Source organism: Pongo abelii, chromosome 8 (assembly GCF_028885655.2).
Source record: "Pongo abelii isolate AG06213 chromosome 8, NHGRI_mPonAbe1-v2.0_pri, whole genome shotgun sequence".
In the NCBI taxonomy this organism is placed as follows: Eukaryota; Metazoa; Chordata; class Mammalia; order Primates; family Hominidae; genus Pongo; species Pongo abelii.
The window spans coordinates 121244207-121262054 of record NC_071993.2 but is presented as its reverse complement, the minus strand read 5'-3'; the positions used below and the strand labels follow the sequence as shown (position 1 = coordinate 121262054).

General features: G+C 39.5%; 1 protein-coding gene across 3 annotated transcripts in view; it reads right to left on the bottom strand.

Moving 5' to 3' along the window:
• TDRD1 (tudor domain containing 1) overlaps positions 1 to 17848 on the bottom strand; it is a 50704-nt gene that overhangs the window by 19803 nt on the left and 13053 nt on the right. For all 3 annotated transcript variants that reach the window (XM_054522905.2, XM_054522904.2, XM_054522902.2), the window contains 8 exons: positions 10804 to 10948; positions 8638 to 8743; positions 7715 to 7775; positions 6840 to 6944; positions 6437 to 6616; positions 5779 to 5922; positions 5102 to 5273; positions 3669 to 3755 (listed from right to left, as the gene is read on the bottom strand). In XM_054522905.2, coding sequence (XP_054378880.2) covers positions 3669 to 3755; positions 5102 to 5273; positions 5779 to 5922; positions 6437 to 6616; positions 6840 to 6944; positions 7715 to 7775; positions 8638 to 8743; positions 10804 to 10948 — 1000 coding nt within the window. The remainder of the gene's footprint in view (positions 1 to 3668; positions 3756 to 5101; positions 5274 to 5778; positions 5923 to 6436; positions 6617 to 6839; positions 6945 to 7714; positions 7776 to 8637; positions 8744 to 10803; positions 10949 to 17848) is intronic.

Here is a 17848-nt window from a genome sequence, read left to right as displayed (position 1 = left end):
ACTCACAGAAATGAAAAAAGTACACGGTTTATAAAATTCCAACTATTCAAGGAATATATTTTTAGCATCAAGACTTAGAGACATTATGGCAACTTATCAGAATCCTGGAAGACAAAAACTACTATTGCTTTAAGGAACTAAAGGATAAGATATCATTCACATAAAACTAAGGCTGACTTCCTTGTTTTAAACACAGAAATGTAAGAAAATAATTATCTAGATTATAGACTTATTAAAGGAAATGGTTCTCACCATGAACCTACAGGTTGACTCTGAAGACCAAGGGGAGGCTGGGATAGACCACAAAAAGTGGAGGGAATTTGCTATCTAGGAATGACCTCCCAGAATGTATTACAATGGATTGCTGAAGTTATGTTAGAAATCCCACTGAAATGGATAATTGGCTCAAAACAGTAGCCAAAGTAAATTTAACAATCTCAAGTGTAAAAGTTAAGAGATAGGCTCAAATTAAAAACCGTTTCTTAAAATGTTTCCCAAAGAAATCACAACATAAGGGAGAAGGCAAGAGAAAAACTTAATAGCAAGGAAAATGAACTATTGTCCTGTTGTTTCACAGCACAGGATGCATAATGGTGGAAAGAGCACTAAACTGGAGTAAGGGGGCTGAGATTCTGGTTCTCTATCTCCAGGCTTAAGGTATCCCACTGGACCAGTCAGCTCCTGTTTCTTCATGTGTACATAGGTGGAGTGGGAGATCTGGATAGTTCCATTCAGCTGCATGAGTCCATCATAAGATCCTCCATGAGTTATTGTTTTTTTAAGAGGTCTTGCTATGTTGCCCAGGCTGGAGTGTGGTGGCTATTAGCAGGTACAATCATTGCATACTGGGGCCTCAAACTCCTGGTCTCCAAGCCCTCCTCCCACCTCAGCCTACTGACTAGCTGGGACTAGAGAAGCGAGCCACTGTGCCAGCTTTTAAAAATTATATCTGGCCAGGCGTGGCTCACGCTTGTAATCCCAGCACTTTGGGAGGCCGAGGCGGGCAGTTCATGAGGTCAGGAGATGGAGACCATCCTGGCCAACATGGTCAAACACCGTCTCTACTAAAAATACAAAAAAAAATCAGCTGAGCATGGTGACGCACACCTCCCACCTACTAGACCCAGCTACTCGGGAGGCTGAAGCAGGAGAATCACTTGAACCCAGGAGGCGGAGGTTGCAGGGAGCTGAGATCGCAGCACTGCACTCTAGCCTGGTGACAGAGAGAGACTCCGTCTCAAAAAAAAAAAAAAAAATTGTATCTTAAACATCTAATGTATGTCAGATGCCATACTAAGCAATGGGGAGAAGTAGTTAAGTAAAAGGCCACACAGTCTTTGCATCTAGATACTCTAAATCTTGTAGGAGACAGATGATGTTCAATCAGGAGCTACAGTGTCATAAATATCACAAGAGGGTGCACAATCATAATGCCAGGCTGAGTGCAGCTGGGCTTAGGAACACAGTAGGAGGAGAAGGGACAAAAGCATGGTGATGTCGCTAGCTCGGTATGCTGACATTAGAGACCAAGTTGTAAAGGCTTTCAGCCAGGCTAGGAGGTCAAGAAGGGGCAGGACAGCATGACTGATTTAATTGTGTGACAGAGGCACAGCTAAATTTTTAAGAAGGTGGTTTAAAGGGAACTCTTAATATACCATATCTCATCTTTTCTGACTTCCAAATCTGATTCTCCCATACCCACCAACATTACTTGAATCCAACGAGCTGAATCCAGAGGTGTCTCAAGCCTCCATTCTCTATGTTGGCTTCAGAATCACGTCCAAACCCCTTAACACAGCTCCTGCGACCTTTAATGATCCGCTCTAGCTTACCTCCCGACCTATACTTCCCCATCCTATACCTCTTCACCAGCGGTCAAATCTAGCCCTATTTATTTTTCAGTTTCTCAGGCCTGATCATGCTTTTTCCCATCTCTAGGCCTTAACCACATGTTCCTTTTCTTGCAACATACTCCCCACCGGCAGCACCTGGTTATTTCCTGCTCCGTGTGGCATCACTTCCAGATGGCTTCATTGCAAGTCTTAGGTACCCTCCCACCTGCTTCTGTTGCACCCTGCATTTTCTCTATCACACCTAATTTTCTCTATCCCACATAATTTCTTCTGCTTGTCTGTATTGGCCTTAGCCTTCATGAAGGCATCTTCACAGTGCCTTAGTGAAGAAGATATTGCTCAGTGGTTTTCTTCTTCCTTCCACTGGATACCTTCATAGCATCTGATATTACTGATGACTCCCCCTCCTGGAAGCATGTACCCTCTGTCGCTCTGGCAAGGTTTTTCCCATTATAGCTCCTCACTCCATGTTGCAGGCCCCAGCTTCATCTTCCTCATTCTTCCTCACTCTACTGCACCAGAACCTACGGTTTCAACCATGACTACCACTAGACCTCTGCTGGGTTTCCTCCTCCAAAGGACAAAGAACTGAAAGCTTTTCATCGGAGCTGTCCCACCAAGATGTGTGTTCTCAGGCATATCACATAGGCAAGGACTCTAAGAATACAGATAGGGAGATAAACTATGACATTGGAAAATTGTTTCAATTGTCCATGAATGATGAGGATTCCTGAGCTAAGAAAATGGTAGTAGGGAAAGAAAGAAAAAAGACATATACAAGGGATACTTGCGAAGAAGAATCAATAAAGACTTGGCAACCAATTAGGGCAAAGGATGGGAGGTAAGAAGGTAGATTTAAGGATGATTCAAGTGTGCTTATGTGACAGGATGTGTCCAACCGTGGCACTGTCAATCTAGCAATCACCTCCGGATGAATGAGTAAGAGACAATGAATTATATCTACTCCTAAAGCAATCAGTTCAGGAGCAAAGTAAAGGATCAAAAAGATAATACAAACACAGGTGACTAGGCAATGAGGAAATAAAATGCTGAAAGCGAAATTTCTTCGTTCTCTTGTTAATCTAAATAAACCACAACACAAGCTTTTACAGAAGTAAAAAGTCATCAGAAACACTGTCCTACTGGAACAGAATTTTACAGCGCTATTAATTACTGGTGGAATACCCAAGAAGGAAGAAAAACAAACTAAGAAAATGTGAGCTAAAAAGCCCTAACTTGGCAGGGCGCAGTGGCTCACGCCTGTAATCCCAGCACTTTGGGAGGCTGAAGCGGGCGAATCACTCTCAGGTTAGGAGTTCGGGACCAGCCTAGCCAACATGGTGAAACCCTGTCTCTACTAAAAATACAAAAAATTAGCTGGGCGTACTAGCAGGAGCCTGTAATCCCAGCTCCTCCGGAGGCTGAGGTAGGAGAATCACTTGAACCAGGGAGGCGGAGTTTACAGGGAGCCGAGACCATGACATTGCACTCCAGTTTGGACAAGAGTGAAACGCCATCTCAAAAAAAAAACAAAAAAACCCTAACTCTAAAGTGTTATGATATTTAATACTTCATAATCTCTGATGATTACCATGTTAAGGATTCATGTGGAAAATGGACAGAGGAGGAGAACAAGCAGGAAAGATTGAGATTAGAAATTATATACTACTAAATACAAAACAGCGTATTTAAATCGCTCATAGAATGTTTATCGTTAACAAGTCTTAACAGTGCTAAAGTTGTGCCTTTGTTTAGTAGGTAGATGGTCTTCAATAACTGAAGTTGCTATACCGCTCAATATCAATCTATACTCACTTTGATCTGCATTTTCCTTCTTAGAATCTTGTCCATTGGGTTTCAAGCCATATCCCATTTCTATAAGCACATGGTCTAAAAGTTTTCCTAAAAAGTGATTAAGAAAATATGCCTCCATTGAGAAACTATGCAAAGAATTATGGGAAAAGCATAAAGAAGAAACAAGTCAATCATACAACCCACGTTCATAGCTATTAATAGGCTGGTATATGTTTTGCCAATTCAGTTCCTATGGGTAAGCTATGGTAGTGCCCAGCTTAAAACACTGAGGCAAAATTACCATAGTCACTTGACAGAATTTTTTCTCTGAAATATAATTTTAAAAATTTTTGTGAGTACATAGTAGGTGTACATATTTATAGGTTACATGAGATGTTTTGAAACAGGTATGCCATGTGAAATAAACACGCCACAGAGAAGGAGGTAACCATCCCCTCAAGCATCCTTTGAGTTACAAATCATACGATTACAGTCTAAGTTACTTTAAAACATACAATTATTATTGACTACAGTCACCCTATTGTGCTATCGAATAGTAGATCTTATTCAGTCTTTTTAACTATTTTTTGTTTTGTACCCATTAACCATCCCCACCTACTCCCAGCCCCCGACTACCCTCCCCGGCCTCTGGTAACCATTCAACCCTCTATTTGACAGAAATTTTAACAAGAAGATTTCACTTGGAAATCCTGACGAACACGAGAGATTTGTTTACCACCTCACAAATATGCTTAGAATGACCACTGTTTGTGGGAAATAAATTTAAGACCTAAGTATGGCTGAAACAAGGGTCAGCATGGACCCAAACTTCAAGTTCCCTGAAATAATATGCAAAAGCTGAGATTATAACATGAAACATAGCAAACAACAGATTTTTACTTAACTTCACAAGAGATTAGCCGATTTTCTACCAAATCAGCCATGATGCCAGATCTCTGAAAGCAGAGGGGTGATACCCTGGAAACTGGGAGGCACCCATCACACTGTGAGAAGTCATTTATCAGAAAGGCCAGAAGGGAAGAAGAGAAATCTAAAGCATTTCCATTTCCACAGCTTAGCTACTATGTACTAGCCAAATGCAGTTCCATGAAGGTTACTCCAAGAAAAAGCACTGATATAAGGACGAACGAATTCAGAGAACTTCAAGAATTTTCTCAATAAAGGGGCCAATATTCAGGAGTAGATGTTACAATGGCTCTATTAAAGGGATAATAGTTACACCCACATGAAGTCTAAATATAGCCAGCCACCTAATTCTATGAATTTGTGCCACGTCTTTGACAAACTGCCAATTTCAAGAATGGGTTCAGTCACAATCTGAATGACTCCAGAGGGCAGTTTACCTGGCCTCACTTGATGTTTCCGTTTCTTCTGAGTAACAGGTGGAAACTACATATCCTATTAAGTACTCAATTTAAAAAGACAGATCTTACCTGAATTTGGCAGCTCAACTTCTACAGCAAAAGTAACCACTTCCTCTTCCAAGATGTTGACAATCTTTATGGAGCAGTACTGCTCCATTAACAGTGGTTTAATAGCTTTGATACAATCATTGCTCCAATTCCCTTCTACTGGGGTAACATTGGCTACAAAGCACTTTATGGCCTGAAAAATTTTATGCAGGTTACTTACAAAAATTACCATTTAAAGATGATTTTTTCTAATTATTTGTATATAAAAGAATGTATTTCATGCTGAAAACTTATCACAAATCTTCAAGTACTAATCAGATAGACAATTTTATGTATAATTATTATTAGCCTCTGTTAGTACTGTATTCATAATGCTTACTTTTGGTACTTGAAACTTGAGAAATTTATGAAAGAATAATTATCCTTCAATTATACATAAATTAAGACCAATTTTAGATACTATAATATAGAAATGATTATTTTGAAGAGCAAATTGAAAAGATGTGCCTAAAAATGTTAGTTTCTCACCCTGGGCAGCAGTTAACTAAATAAGGTCAAGATAGCCCATGAGTGTTCATTTACATAGTACAGGTACAGTAACACAGCAGAATAGAACAAGCAAACACTGTGCCCATCAAAACATTGACAACAGCTCTTTTGGGACACTATTAAAAATCTAGAAAGTAAAAGAGACTCACACAAGGAGGAAACAAGTCAATATTCCTGTTGAGGTGGTAAATTCTGTTTAATGGAATTATTTCTTCATTTCCATAATCAATATATAAGACATGTGCCTTCTTTTGCTGCACATCAACGTTTTGTATGATTGCTCTGTTCCAGGTCTGAAAGTGAAATATAATGGTACTCTGCTTCATAACAGCATTTCACAATCTTAGGTTAAAAAACCCTCAATCAATCTATAGAACATGCAAAGGAAAGGCTCCTGTTCTGAGGCACTCAATTAATGAGCCAACTTAATTTTTTAAGAATCTTGCTAAGAAATCCCTAAAAGTGTCTAGTTAGGACATGTTATTAATAACATGCACAACTATTCCAAAGCTATTTCTGTCCCATGAGACTATCACACACTAATGCCTCAGCTACCCAAATAAAACACAAGCTCTAAGACTAGCCATCAGGCTGCAACCAGCAATTCAGGAACCCATAAAGAGAGTTGGAGAGGAGTAAGACAGGGAGGAAGCAAGGTGAACAGAGCACGGGATACTGAAGAGGAATAGAAGTGTGATCAGAGGCTGGCTTTAAGCCTTGTCATGCATCATTAAAAGCTCTGGTGTTCAGTTCATACCACCAAAGTTAGCTCAAACGTTTTAAATAATTCATTTCATTATGGATTACCTGATCAACAGTGTACTTGGCAATACAAACTTCCCCCTTAACAGGAATATAGTCTTTTTCATGCATATTTGCATATGTTTCTTTTAAGCTGGCAGAGAGTTGGTTCATGTATTCTAAAACTTCTGAAGAATATAACTGCACGTAGAAGTCCCCTGGGTGTTTGAATTCGGTAACTGTACCCTTTCGAAGATAAAAAAAGAGGAATAATTCATAAGGCACACAAGGAAATGTAAATTTCTTAAAGCTTTGTAACTAAGACACAAACACCATTGTAGACAGTTTTTGCAATGTTTATTAATCAGATTATGTTTTGCAGCTACCACATAAACTCAAAAATAGGAAACAAGAGAATAAATACAGTTCTCTGGATCTCTGTCTATGGAGACTGAAGAATAACAAATACCTTTATTTCCATGGTTTTCTTGAGTTGTAGACTTCTCAAATCAGAAAACATTATTCTCTCAGCCCAAATGGCTATTTCCTTAGTAACTCCAAGTGGACAGTCACTCTGGTTTGAAAAATACCACAGAAGTGAGTTACGTAAAAGCACATGTTTCAATGATTCTATGGCCAGTACCATGCCGGAACCGCAGTCACAATATCCTGACTCTTAGGCTTGAATACAAGAACACAGAAATAGGGAAGGCCTCCAAGAGTCACTAAAACCCACTGTCCACAGGCAGTGGGCACAGCACTGGGAATAACCCAAGAATAAGGCCACACAGGTGAAGAGAAGGTTGACTTCATTTCAAAAAAAATGAAAGTGGTGGTGGTGGAGGTATTATTTTAAATCTGTACTTGTTAATGTTTTCTGTAAGAATGAATACTTGAAGTTACATTTTTTTAAGTAGAGGCTAGAAGCAGCTAAAGCAAGTTAAAAATTATTCATAAATATGAGTTGGACATGACAGATGTTTTTTGGATTACAAATAATTCAGCCCATGTTGTTGTCTAAATGGGGAACTACTATCAGAAAAAAAATCCTCCTTAGATAGATAACTAGGCCCTATTAGAGTACAGCACACAAAGCTAAAACCTGTGCCTGCAGAGGCACGATTAATCCACATGATTTTACAGAGATACTGCCACATCCTTTTTGAAAAAAGATGAATTCTCAAAAAACCCTGATTGTATCACTATGGTGTACATATTTATATAATAGGAAACTTGCTTTTAAATATTGATAAAATACAGGAATAAGCCTAAAATATTTATCTTACATCTTCTTAATTCAATAAAGAGGAGTTATTCAAAATTTAAAGACAAAGTATACCATACCTTATTGTTTACCTCCACATCCTTTGTTTCAATAGATGATTTATTATCAAGTTTGTGGAAACTGCAATAAAGCAACAGATTACAATATTCATACTACAGAGGCAATTAACATAGGGGCTATCAACCACAATTATGGTAAATTCTCAATGAACAAAATCCTGAAAGAGCAAAACAGCTTCTTCCAGAATCACAGTGGTAATGTAAAACTCCCCAGTGCTGGCTACACAGTGGTCCACACCCTGTGTGTGTATAGGTGTGCTTCTTCCAAAAGCCACCTAATGAGACAGAGAGACAGAAAACGGAGGACTGGGGGGGGGGGGGGAGGGACAGAGACAGAGAGAATATTTCCAAGCCTGTTTTCTTATCTGCAAAATGGAGATAATTCCCTATATTACTTACACAGAATTTTGAGGTCATATGTGAAACTGTTTTGTAAACTGTTAAATGCCATGCAAGTACAATTTATGTATTTACAAATAAAAACACAACTCAAGAGGCATGTAAGAGTTCCAAACTTATTAAAATCCAGGAAAGTACACATCATTAAAAGTAAGGCATTCTAAAGCTCTAAACACGAAAGAAAAACTCTTTGAAGGTTATAAATCTTCACTTGTACTACCTAGTAAAACGATACACATGAAAATTAAGTTCATAGAGCTGCTTACTTCAGATTTGTACACTTTGTTATAGAGCTTAAGAAAAAGTAACTTCTATTATTATTATACTTTAAGTTTTAGGGTACATGTGCACAAGGTGCAGGTTAGTTACATATGTATACATGTGCCATGCTGGTGCGCTGCACCCATACCTAAAAAAGAAAAAGTAACTTCTGCTTGGTTGTGGTCTGCTTAACTAATTGGATGCTTATTGTATCAGAACCTTTTACATAATCCTTAATGAATAAAAAGATCATAAATCCTTACTTTGGCTGAACAGGCTTGCACACGATGCTGTGTGCAGACCAGTCTCTTCTCTGACATGCTGTGGAGCAATAGTAGGTCTGCTTGCACTGAGAGCACCTCAGCGATCCTAGAGAACAACACCCACCAAACAGTTCAGATGAAGATCAAGACATTCTCAAAGTCCACGCTTTATCAAATATCATTCTATTAGCCATGGCAAGAAGAGAATTGTGCTATTTAGGATCAGGTGTTCAGACTATACTTTTAAACTCTGAGAATACAGAGAAGAAAGGACTACAAAGATTAAAAAAAGGGAGATCAGACTGGGACACATAACTGAGTTTCCTAATAGACCTCAGAATACATGTTATAAAAGCGGCAAGCAACCAGGTGCAGTGGCTCACGTCTGTAATCCCAGCACTTTGGGAGGCTGAGGCAGGCGGATCACCTGAGGTCAGGAGTTTGAGACCAGCCTGGCCAACATGGTGAAACCTGGTCTCTACTAAAAATACAAAAATTAGCAGGGCGTGGTGGTGGGCACCTGTAATCCCAGCTACTCAGGAGGCTGAAGCAGGAGAATCTCTTGAACCCGGCAGGCAGAGGTTGCAGTGAGCTGAGATTGTACCACTGTACTCCAGCCTGGGTGACAGAGTGAGACTCTGTCTCAAAAAAAAAAAAAAAAAAGCAGCAGCAAGCAATGCACAGTGGCTCACGCCTATAATCCCAGCACCTTGGGAGACCAAGATGGGTGGATCACTTGAGGTCGGGAGTTTGAGACCAGCCTGGCCAACATGGTGAAACCCCGTCTCTACAAAAATATGCCCGGTGTGGTGGTGCGCACCTGTAGTCCCAGTTACTTGGGAGGCTGAGGCAGGAGTATCGCTTGAACCCAGGAGGCAGAGTGCCAGTGAGCCAAGATCAAGCAAAGTAAACAAAACTTTCTTGTAGTGAAAACAGACTTGTACAAGTGACTGAAATGGCTGTGTATTGTGAAAAACAGCAACAACAAAAAAAACAATGAGAATCACACCAAGAAAAACCCAAGGAGATCTTGAAATAAAGGATTTTTAAAAAAATCCTATCAGTGTTCATGCTAAAGAAACAGGTTATCTAAACAACGACAACAACAACAAAAACCCACAAAGAAGTAACCACCAACCAGTCTGGCTTCAAATGCTTCCATCCTAAAATAAACTTTTAAAAAGTTACATATCCAAATAGCCAGTAATAAACAGAAAAACTGCTCAAGATCATTGATCATGAGAGCACTGCAAATTTAACTGTAAACTGGTAAATGCCATGCAAGTAAGACTTATGTACCGAAAAATTAGAACTCAAGAGGCATATGACAATTCCAACTTATCCACGAGAAGGACTATAATTAAAAACACAAACACCAAATGTGGACGAGGATGTGGAACAACCAAAACTCCTTCCCAGTGGGAAAAGAAAATGGGACAATACCTTGGAAACGGTTTGGTAGCTTCTTATACAGTTAAACACACACCTACCCTTTGACTCAGCCATTGTGTGTCTACCTGTGCACCCACAATAAATAAAAACATATGTCCACACGAACACTTGCACAAAAATGTTTAGAGAGCTCTATTCATAACAGACAAAAGCTGGACCCAGCCAAAATATTCATCAATAGAACAGTTCAACTATGGTATAACCATACAATGAGATACTATTCATCAATAAATAAAAAATAATGGTACGTGCAATGGCATGGATTAACCTCAACAGTATTATTGTATATGAAATAAGCTTGATACAAAAGAGTCCATGCTGTATGATTCCACTTATGTGAAATTCTATGACAGGCAAAATTATTTCATGAGTAGAAAACCAATGGTTGCTTCTCAGAAGTAGGGACTGGGATGGGACATGAGAAAACTTCCTGAGGAGACAGAAACATCCTATATTATGACAAGGATGTAAGTCTGTGCATTTCAATGCATGTGAGCTTCCCCTAAAAAACTATAATAATCCACTGAGGAAGCAGGAAGAATGGGAAGGGATGGGTGAAGAGGAACAGCAGGATGCTGACAGCTGCTGAGGCTGAGACAGGTGTGTGGCATGGGGACACTGTTCTAATTACACTTAATGTTTTATCATCTGCCACAATAAAAATGTTTTTCAAATATGTAGAAGAATTCAGACACCTAAGAACAATATGCTTACCAAACAGGCCACAGCGATGGCAAGTTGTGGACCGAAGAGGAGGTCCTAAGGAGGTGAAGAGCCCTGGATTATTTATGGACAAGGAATTCTCGACCAACTTGTTTAGTTTTTTTGATTTTGCAGGACGTACATTATTTCCGGGCTTCTATTAAGAACAAAGAAGAGCAATGTTAGAATTTGGCAATAACTTTTCCATTTAAATACTAGATTTGGGACTACGTCAGATAAGATCAAGTAGATGTACTTTTCCTTATTCCTCCTATTAAGGTAAACTAAAACCCTGAACTTATATATAAAACAAACATAAAGTGACTCAAAGTGGGAAAGGAGGAGGCGGGCTGACTGGGAACCTGGAGACCCAAAGAGCGACATGGCAATAAGATGTCTGGGTTTTCTTTTTGCCTCATATATACCAGACTGGGTGCTGGAGAAGCCAGCAACCCAGAAACACCAAAAGGCAGAGATGATAAAAGCTCCAACAAGAAAAGCCCTGCTCTCTAGCCGGGTGTGGTGGTGGGCACCTGCAGTCCCAGCTACTTCCGAGGCTGAGGAGGGAGGAACACTGGAGCTCAGGAGCTCAAGGCTGTAGCGAGCGATGATAGTGCCTGTGAATGGCCACTGCACTCCAGCCTGGCCAACACAGTGAGACCCTCATCATTTAAAAGAAAAAATTAAAAACCGCTCTGTCTAGCCAAAGGATGAGAAAAGAGGTAGACTAGCAAGACAGAAAACTTAACATTAACTGCTCTACTCCAAACACCACAGACAAAACTGTGGCCCCACTCCCACCCACAAAGGGAGAGTGTAGGGCCAAGATTTCCATCCTCACAAGGCTACAATGAGGTGCCCCAACCTGCTCACAAGTGTGATATCAGAGAAGGCCAAGAGAATAGGGTGCCAGCACTTTATCCCTGAAGTGGGAGGTGGATGACATCCCTCCCTATGGAGGCCACATGGGGAACCTGAATTTCCACCTGGCAACAATGAGGTGCCCCCACCCCGACCAAGATGGTGTCAGAAAAGGCATAGTGGAGAGTCCAGACTTTCCACCACCATTCAATCCTAATACCCTCTCCTTCAGTCGGCCCTCTCTCCATCCGTGTCACTAGAGACCAGATGGGGAGCTGTAATGAGGCACTCACCACTGTCAGCCAGAAAGCAATCAGTTGAGGCCTCTTGTGAAGCTGGAACTCCCATCCTCACCCAACAGAAAGAGCTCCCCAGTTGGATATCAGAGGTTGAGTAGGGAACCTGGACATATACCCCCAACCTGGCAGTAACAAACTAGCAGCCAGAGCAGTGTCGGCGGAAGCCAGCTAGAACAGGAAGTTTAAATATGATACAGAGACTGGGTGTGGTGGGTCACGCCTGTAATCCCGGCACTTTGGGAGGCTGAGGTGGGCAGATGTCTTGAGGCCATGAGTTCAAGATCATCCTGGCCAATATGGCGAAGCCCCATCTCTACTAAAATACAAAAATTAGCCAGGCATGGTGGCACATGCTCATAATCCCAGTTACTCAGGAAGCTGAGGCACGAGGATCGCTTGAACCCAGGAGGCGGAGGTTGCAGTGAGCTGAGATCATGCCACTGCACTCTAGCCTGGGCAACAGAATGAGACTCAATTAAAAAAAAAAAAAAAAGTCTCATAATACCCAAGATATCCCAGTTTCAATAGAACTCAGTAGACAATAACTCATTGCACCAAGAATCAGGAAGATCAAACAAATGACGGAAAAAAAAAAAATCAAGCGCCCAACATCAAGATGACAAAAACGTTCATTTATCTATAAAGATTGTAAAGCAGTCATCAATATGTTAACAAGCAATCATGAATAGGCTTGAAACAAATAGGGAGTCTCCCTAAAGAAATAAAAGATATAAAGAACCAAATGGGTATTTCAAAACTGAAAAGTATAACAAAAATACAAAACACAATAGCAGGCTCACTAGCATAATGGAGGGAAAACAGGAAACAATCAGTGAACTTGAAGATAGAAACACAGAAACTCCTGATCGGAACAAGAGTGAAAATGAATTAATAAATGGTCTCGGGGACCTATAGGACTACAACAAAAGATCTAGTATTCTGTCTTCAGAAAGGCGAAAGAAGGTAGGGCTGAGAAGTACTCAAAAAATGACTGCTGAGGCCGGGCACAGTGGCTCACGCCTGTAATCCCAACACTGGGAGGCTGAGGCGGGTGGGATCACCTGAGGTCAGGAGCTCAAGACCAGCCTGGCCAACATGGCGAAACCCCGTCTCTACTAAAAATACAAAAATTAGCTGGGTGTGGTGGAGGGCATCTGTAATCCCAGCTACGTGGGAGGCTGAGACAGGAGAATCGCTTAAACCCAGGAGGCAGAGGTTGCAGTGAGCCCAGATCACGCCACTGCACACCAGCCCAGGCGACAAGAGCCAAATTCTGTCTCAAAAAAAAAAAAAAAAAAATGACTGCTAGAAACTTCCAAATTTGGTAGGCAATATAAATCTACTAATTCAAGAAGCTGAGTGAGCCCCAGAGTAAACTGAGACTAAACACCAAGACACATCTTAAAATTCTGAAAATTAAAAGCTTGAAAGCAGAAAGAGGAAAATAATCCCTTACCTGTATGGGGGGGAAATTTTTAAAATTCCTTCTATTAAGGTAAACTAAAACCCTGAACTTATATATAAAACAAACATAAGGTGACTCTGAAAATGGGAAAGGAGGAGGTGGGCTGACTAGGAACCTGGAGACCCAAAGAGCTACATGGCAGTAAGGTATCTTTAAAAAGACAGATTTCTCATTAGAGACCATGGAGGCCAGAAGAAAGTGACAAAACATTTTTCAAGCTCTGAAAGAAAACTGTTACTTGAGATACTTATCCAAAGAAAATATCCTTCAGGAATGAATGGGAAATCAAGACTTTTCAGATGAAAGAAAATGAAGAGAATTTGTTACTAGTAGCTTTATCCTAAAAGAATGGCTTAAGGAAGTTCTCTAAGGAGAAAAGAAATGATAAAGGCAGGAACACTGAAACAGAAAGAGAAGAAAAACACAATAGTCCGGGTTCAGTGGCTCACTTTGTGATCCCAGCACTTTGTGAGTCCGAGGTGGGAGGACTGAGCTCAGGAGTTCGAGACCCGATAAATGAAACCTATTAGTAAGTACAATAGACTTTCTCTTGTTGAGCGTTCTAAATTATGTTTGAGAGTTTGAGCAAAAATGATAAACTGTCTGAAGGAGTTCTAAATCTGAGATAGAACATGTAAGATGTAATGGGTGAAGGTAAAGAAATGTATGGGGAGGTAAGGTGTCTGCACTATACTCAGATTGGTAAAATGATAACTGTAAGTTGTGTATACATGATACCGTATGTAGAGCAACCACTGCAAAAGGTATACAAAGATACACACTTGAAAACACTGGATAAAAATCAAAATTACAGAAAGTATTCAAGTAACCCACAAGAAGGCAGGAAAAACAAACAGAACAGAAAACAAAACAAATGGCATAAACTCAAGTATCAATTACATCAAATGTAAACGGTCTAAGCATACCAACTGAAAGAGACTGTCCTAGTGAATTAAAAAACATTACCTAAATATATGGTGTCTATAAGAAACTCATTTTACATATAACAATATAGACAGACTGAAAGTAAAAAGATGGAAAAATATGTAAATGTTAAGAAAAATATGAGTGGCTGCATCAATATCAGATAAAACAGATTACAGGGAAAGAAAATTACGAGAGGGACATTATGATGACGAAAGAGTCAACCCAACAAGACACAGCAATCCTAAATATGCATGAACCACAGCTGCAAAATATGAAGCCTAACTGAATTGAAAATAGACAACCCAGGAGTATAGTTAGAGACTTTAGTACCTTCTCAACAATTGACATAACTAGATATAAAATCAGCAAGAGGATAGAACTCAACATCACCAACCAACAGGAGCTATTAGGTATTTATAGGTCATCTGACCCAACAACAGACGAGGCACATTCTTTTTAAGTGCCAAGAGAATGTATACTAAGACCACATCCTGAGCCATAAAACAAACCTCAACAAACTTAAAAGAACTGATACGATTCAGAAGGTGTTCTCTGACCACAATAGACTCAAACTAGAAATCAGTGGCAGAAAAAATACTAATAATCTTCAAACACCTGGAAACTAAAACATACTTCTAAATAATACATGAGTTGAAGATGAAGTTTCAAGATAAATAAAAGATACACTGAGGCTGGGCAGGCAACTCATGCCTGTAATCCCAGCGATTTGGGAAGCCAAGGTGGGAGGATCACTTGAGGCCAGGAGTTTAAGATTTGTCTGGCAACATAGCAAGACCCCCATATCTACAGAAAAAAAAAAAAATAGCCAGGTGTGGTGGCACACACCTGTAGTCCCAATTACTCCAGGAGGCTCAGCAAGTGGGACTGCTTAAGACCAGGAGTACAAGGCTGTAGTGAGCTATGATTGTGCCACTACACACTAGCCTGGATGACAGAGGGAGACCTTGTCTAATAAAAAAAAAAAAAAAAAAACCCAACAACCAACCACCAAAAAGACAAACAAAAAAAACCCCAAACAACAATGACAAAAAAACACGCCCAAAAGCAGCAGAAGAGATAATAAAGATAAAAGAAGAAATCAATTAATTTAAAAAACAGGAAAAAAAATGAAACAAAGACCTATTTCTTTGGGAAGATCAGTAAAACACAAATCTGTAGCAAGACAGACAATAAAGAAAAGACAGAAATTACCAAGATCAGGAATAAAATAGGGAACATTACTACAGACACTACTAACATGAAAATAATACTGGGAACACTTCCACACATAAATTTGGCAACGTAGACAAAATGAACAAATTCCTTAAAAAACGCAAACACAATATGAAACAGACAATTTGAATAGACCTTAATTATAAATATTAAGGAAACTGAATCATAGCTTTAAAACTCCCCCAAAAGAAATCTCCAGGTCCAGATGGTTTTCATTGGAGACTTCTACCAAATGTTTAGAGAAGAATTAACACCAATTCTATACAATTTCTCTTCCAGCAAACACAAGAGGGGACACTTCTCAATTTATTTTATGAAACTAATATTATCTTGATACTCAAACCACACTAAGACAGTATAAAAGAAAATTACAGACCAAAATCTCTCATGAAAACTTATGTAAAAATCCTTATCAAAATATTACCAGATATAACTCAGCAATACATAAAAATAATTGTATACCATGACCAAGTGGAGTTCACTTCAGGAATGCAAGTCTAGTTAACCATTCAAAATATCAATGTAATCTACCAAATTAACATACTAAAGGAAAAGAAGTCACTACCATATCAATCAATGCAGAAAAAACATTTGACAAAATTCAACACCTATTTATGATAAAAAGGATCAGAAAAGTAGGACTAGAGAAAACTTCATCAGCTTGATAAAGAACATCTACAAAAACCTACATCTAAACTTAATGGTAAAAGACTGAATGCTTTCTCCCTAAGATTAGAAACAAGGCAAGGTGTCCACTGTCACTCTGATTCAAACCTCATGTTGAAAGTTCCTACAGTAAATGCAATAAAGCAAGAAAGGAAATCAAAGGCATATACATTGAAAAAGAAAACATAAAACTGTCCGTATCTGCAGATGATATGATTGGCTATGTAGAAAACTGCAAGGGATCTTAAAAGGACTTCAATGGCTGGGCCCGGTGGCTCACGCCTGTAATCCCAAGCACCTTGGGAGGCCAAGGCGGGTGGATCACCTAAGGTCAGGAGTTCGGGACCAGCCTGACCAACATGGTGAAATCCCATCTCTACTAAAAAATACAAAAATTAGCCAGGTATGGGGGTGCATGACTGTAGTCACAGCTACTTGGGAGGCTGAGGCAGGAGAATCGCTTGAACCAGGGAGGCAGAGGTTGCAGTGAGCCAAGATAGCAGCCCTGCAGTCCAGCCTGGGCAACAAGAACAAAACTGTCTCAAAAAAACCAAAAAAAAACCATAAAAAAAAAAAAAGGACTTCAGCAAGGTCACAGATAGAAGATAAACATACAAAAACCAATCATATTTCCACATATTAATAATGAACATGGGGACAGAAATACAACAGTATTTACAATTACTCAAAAAAAATCAAATACTTAAGTGTAAATTGAGCAAAACATGCATAGGACATGTAAGCTAAAAACTACAAAATAAATCAGAGATCTACATAAAAGGAGAAACACTATGTTCATAGATTGGAAGATTCAACACAGCAAATATGTCAATAATTCCCAAATTGATATACAGGTTTAATGCAATTCACATGAAAATCCCAGCAATATTTTTTGTAGAGATGAGATTATTCTAAACTGTATGTTGGAAGGCAAAGGAATTAGAATAGTTAAAAATTTTTTTAAAAAGAAAAATCAAGCAAAAGGAACCACTTTTCCAAATTTCAAAATTTATTACACAGCTCCAGGAATCAAGACTGTGTGGTACCGGAAAGACAGACACATAGACCTACAGAAAATAAGTAACAGACTAGACTGACACAAATATGTCCATCTGAATTTTGGCAAACGTGTGAAAGCAATTCAGTAAAGAGAATTTTCAACAGATGGCACTGGGGCAATTGAATATCCATAGGCAAAAACTTAGGTTTCTTAACTTAAAATGTACTGAAAATGGATCAAAACTTAAATGTAAGAAGTAAAACTATCTGGTGGCTCACGCCTGTAATCCTAGCACTTTGGGAGGCCAAGGCAGGTGGATCATGAGGTCAGGAGATGGAGACCATCCTGGCTAACATGGTGAAACCCCGTCTCTACTAAAAATACAAAGAAAATTAGCCAGGCATAGCGGCAACCACCTGTAGTCCCAGCTACTCGGGAGGCTGAGGCAGGAGAAATGACCTGAACCCAGGAGGTGGAGATTGCAGTGAGCCGAGATCGTGCCACTGCACTCCAGCCTGGGCGAAAGAGCAAGACTCCGTCTCAAAGAAAAAAAAAAAAAAAAATTAAAACTATCAAACTTTTTGGGAAAAAAATGAACATTTTCAG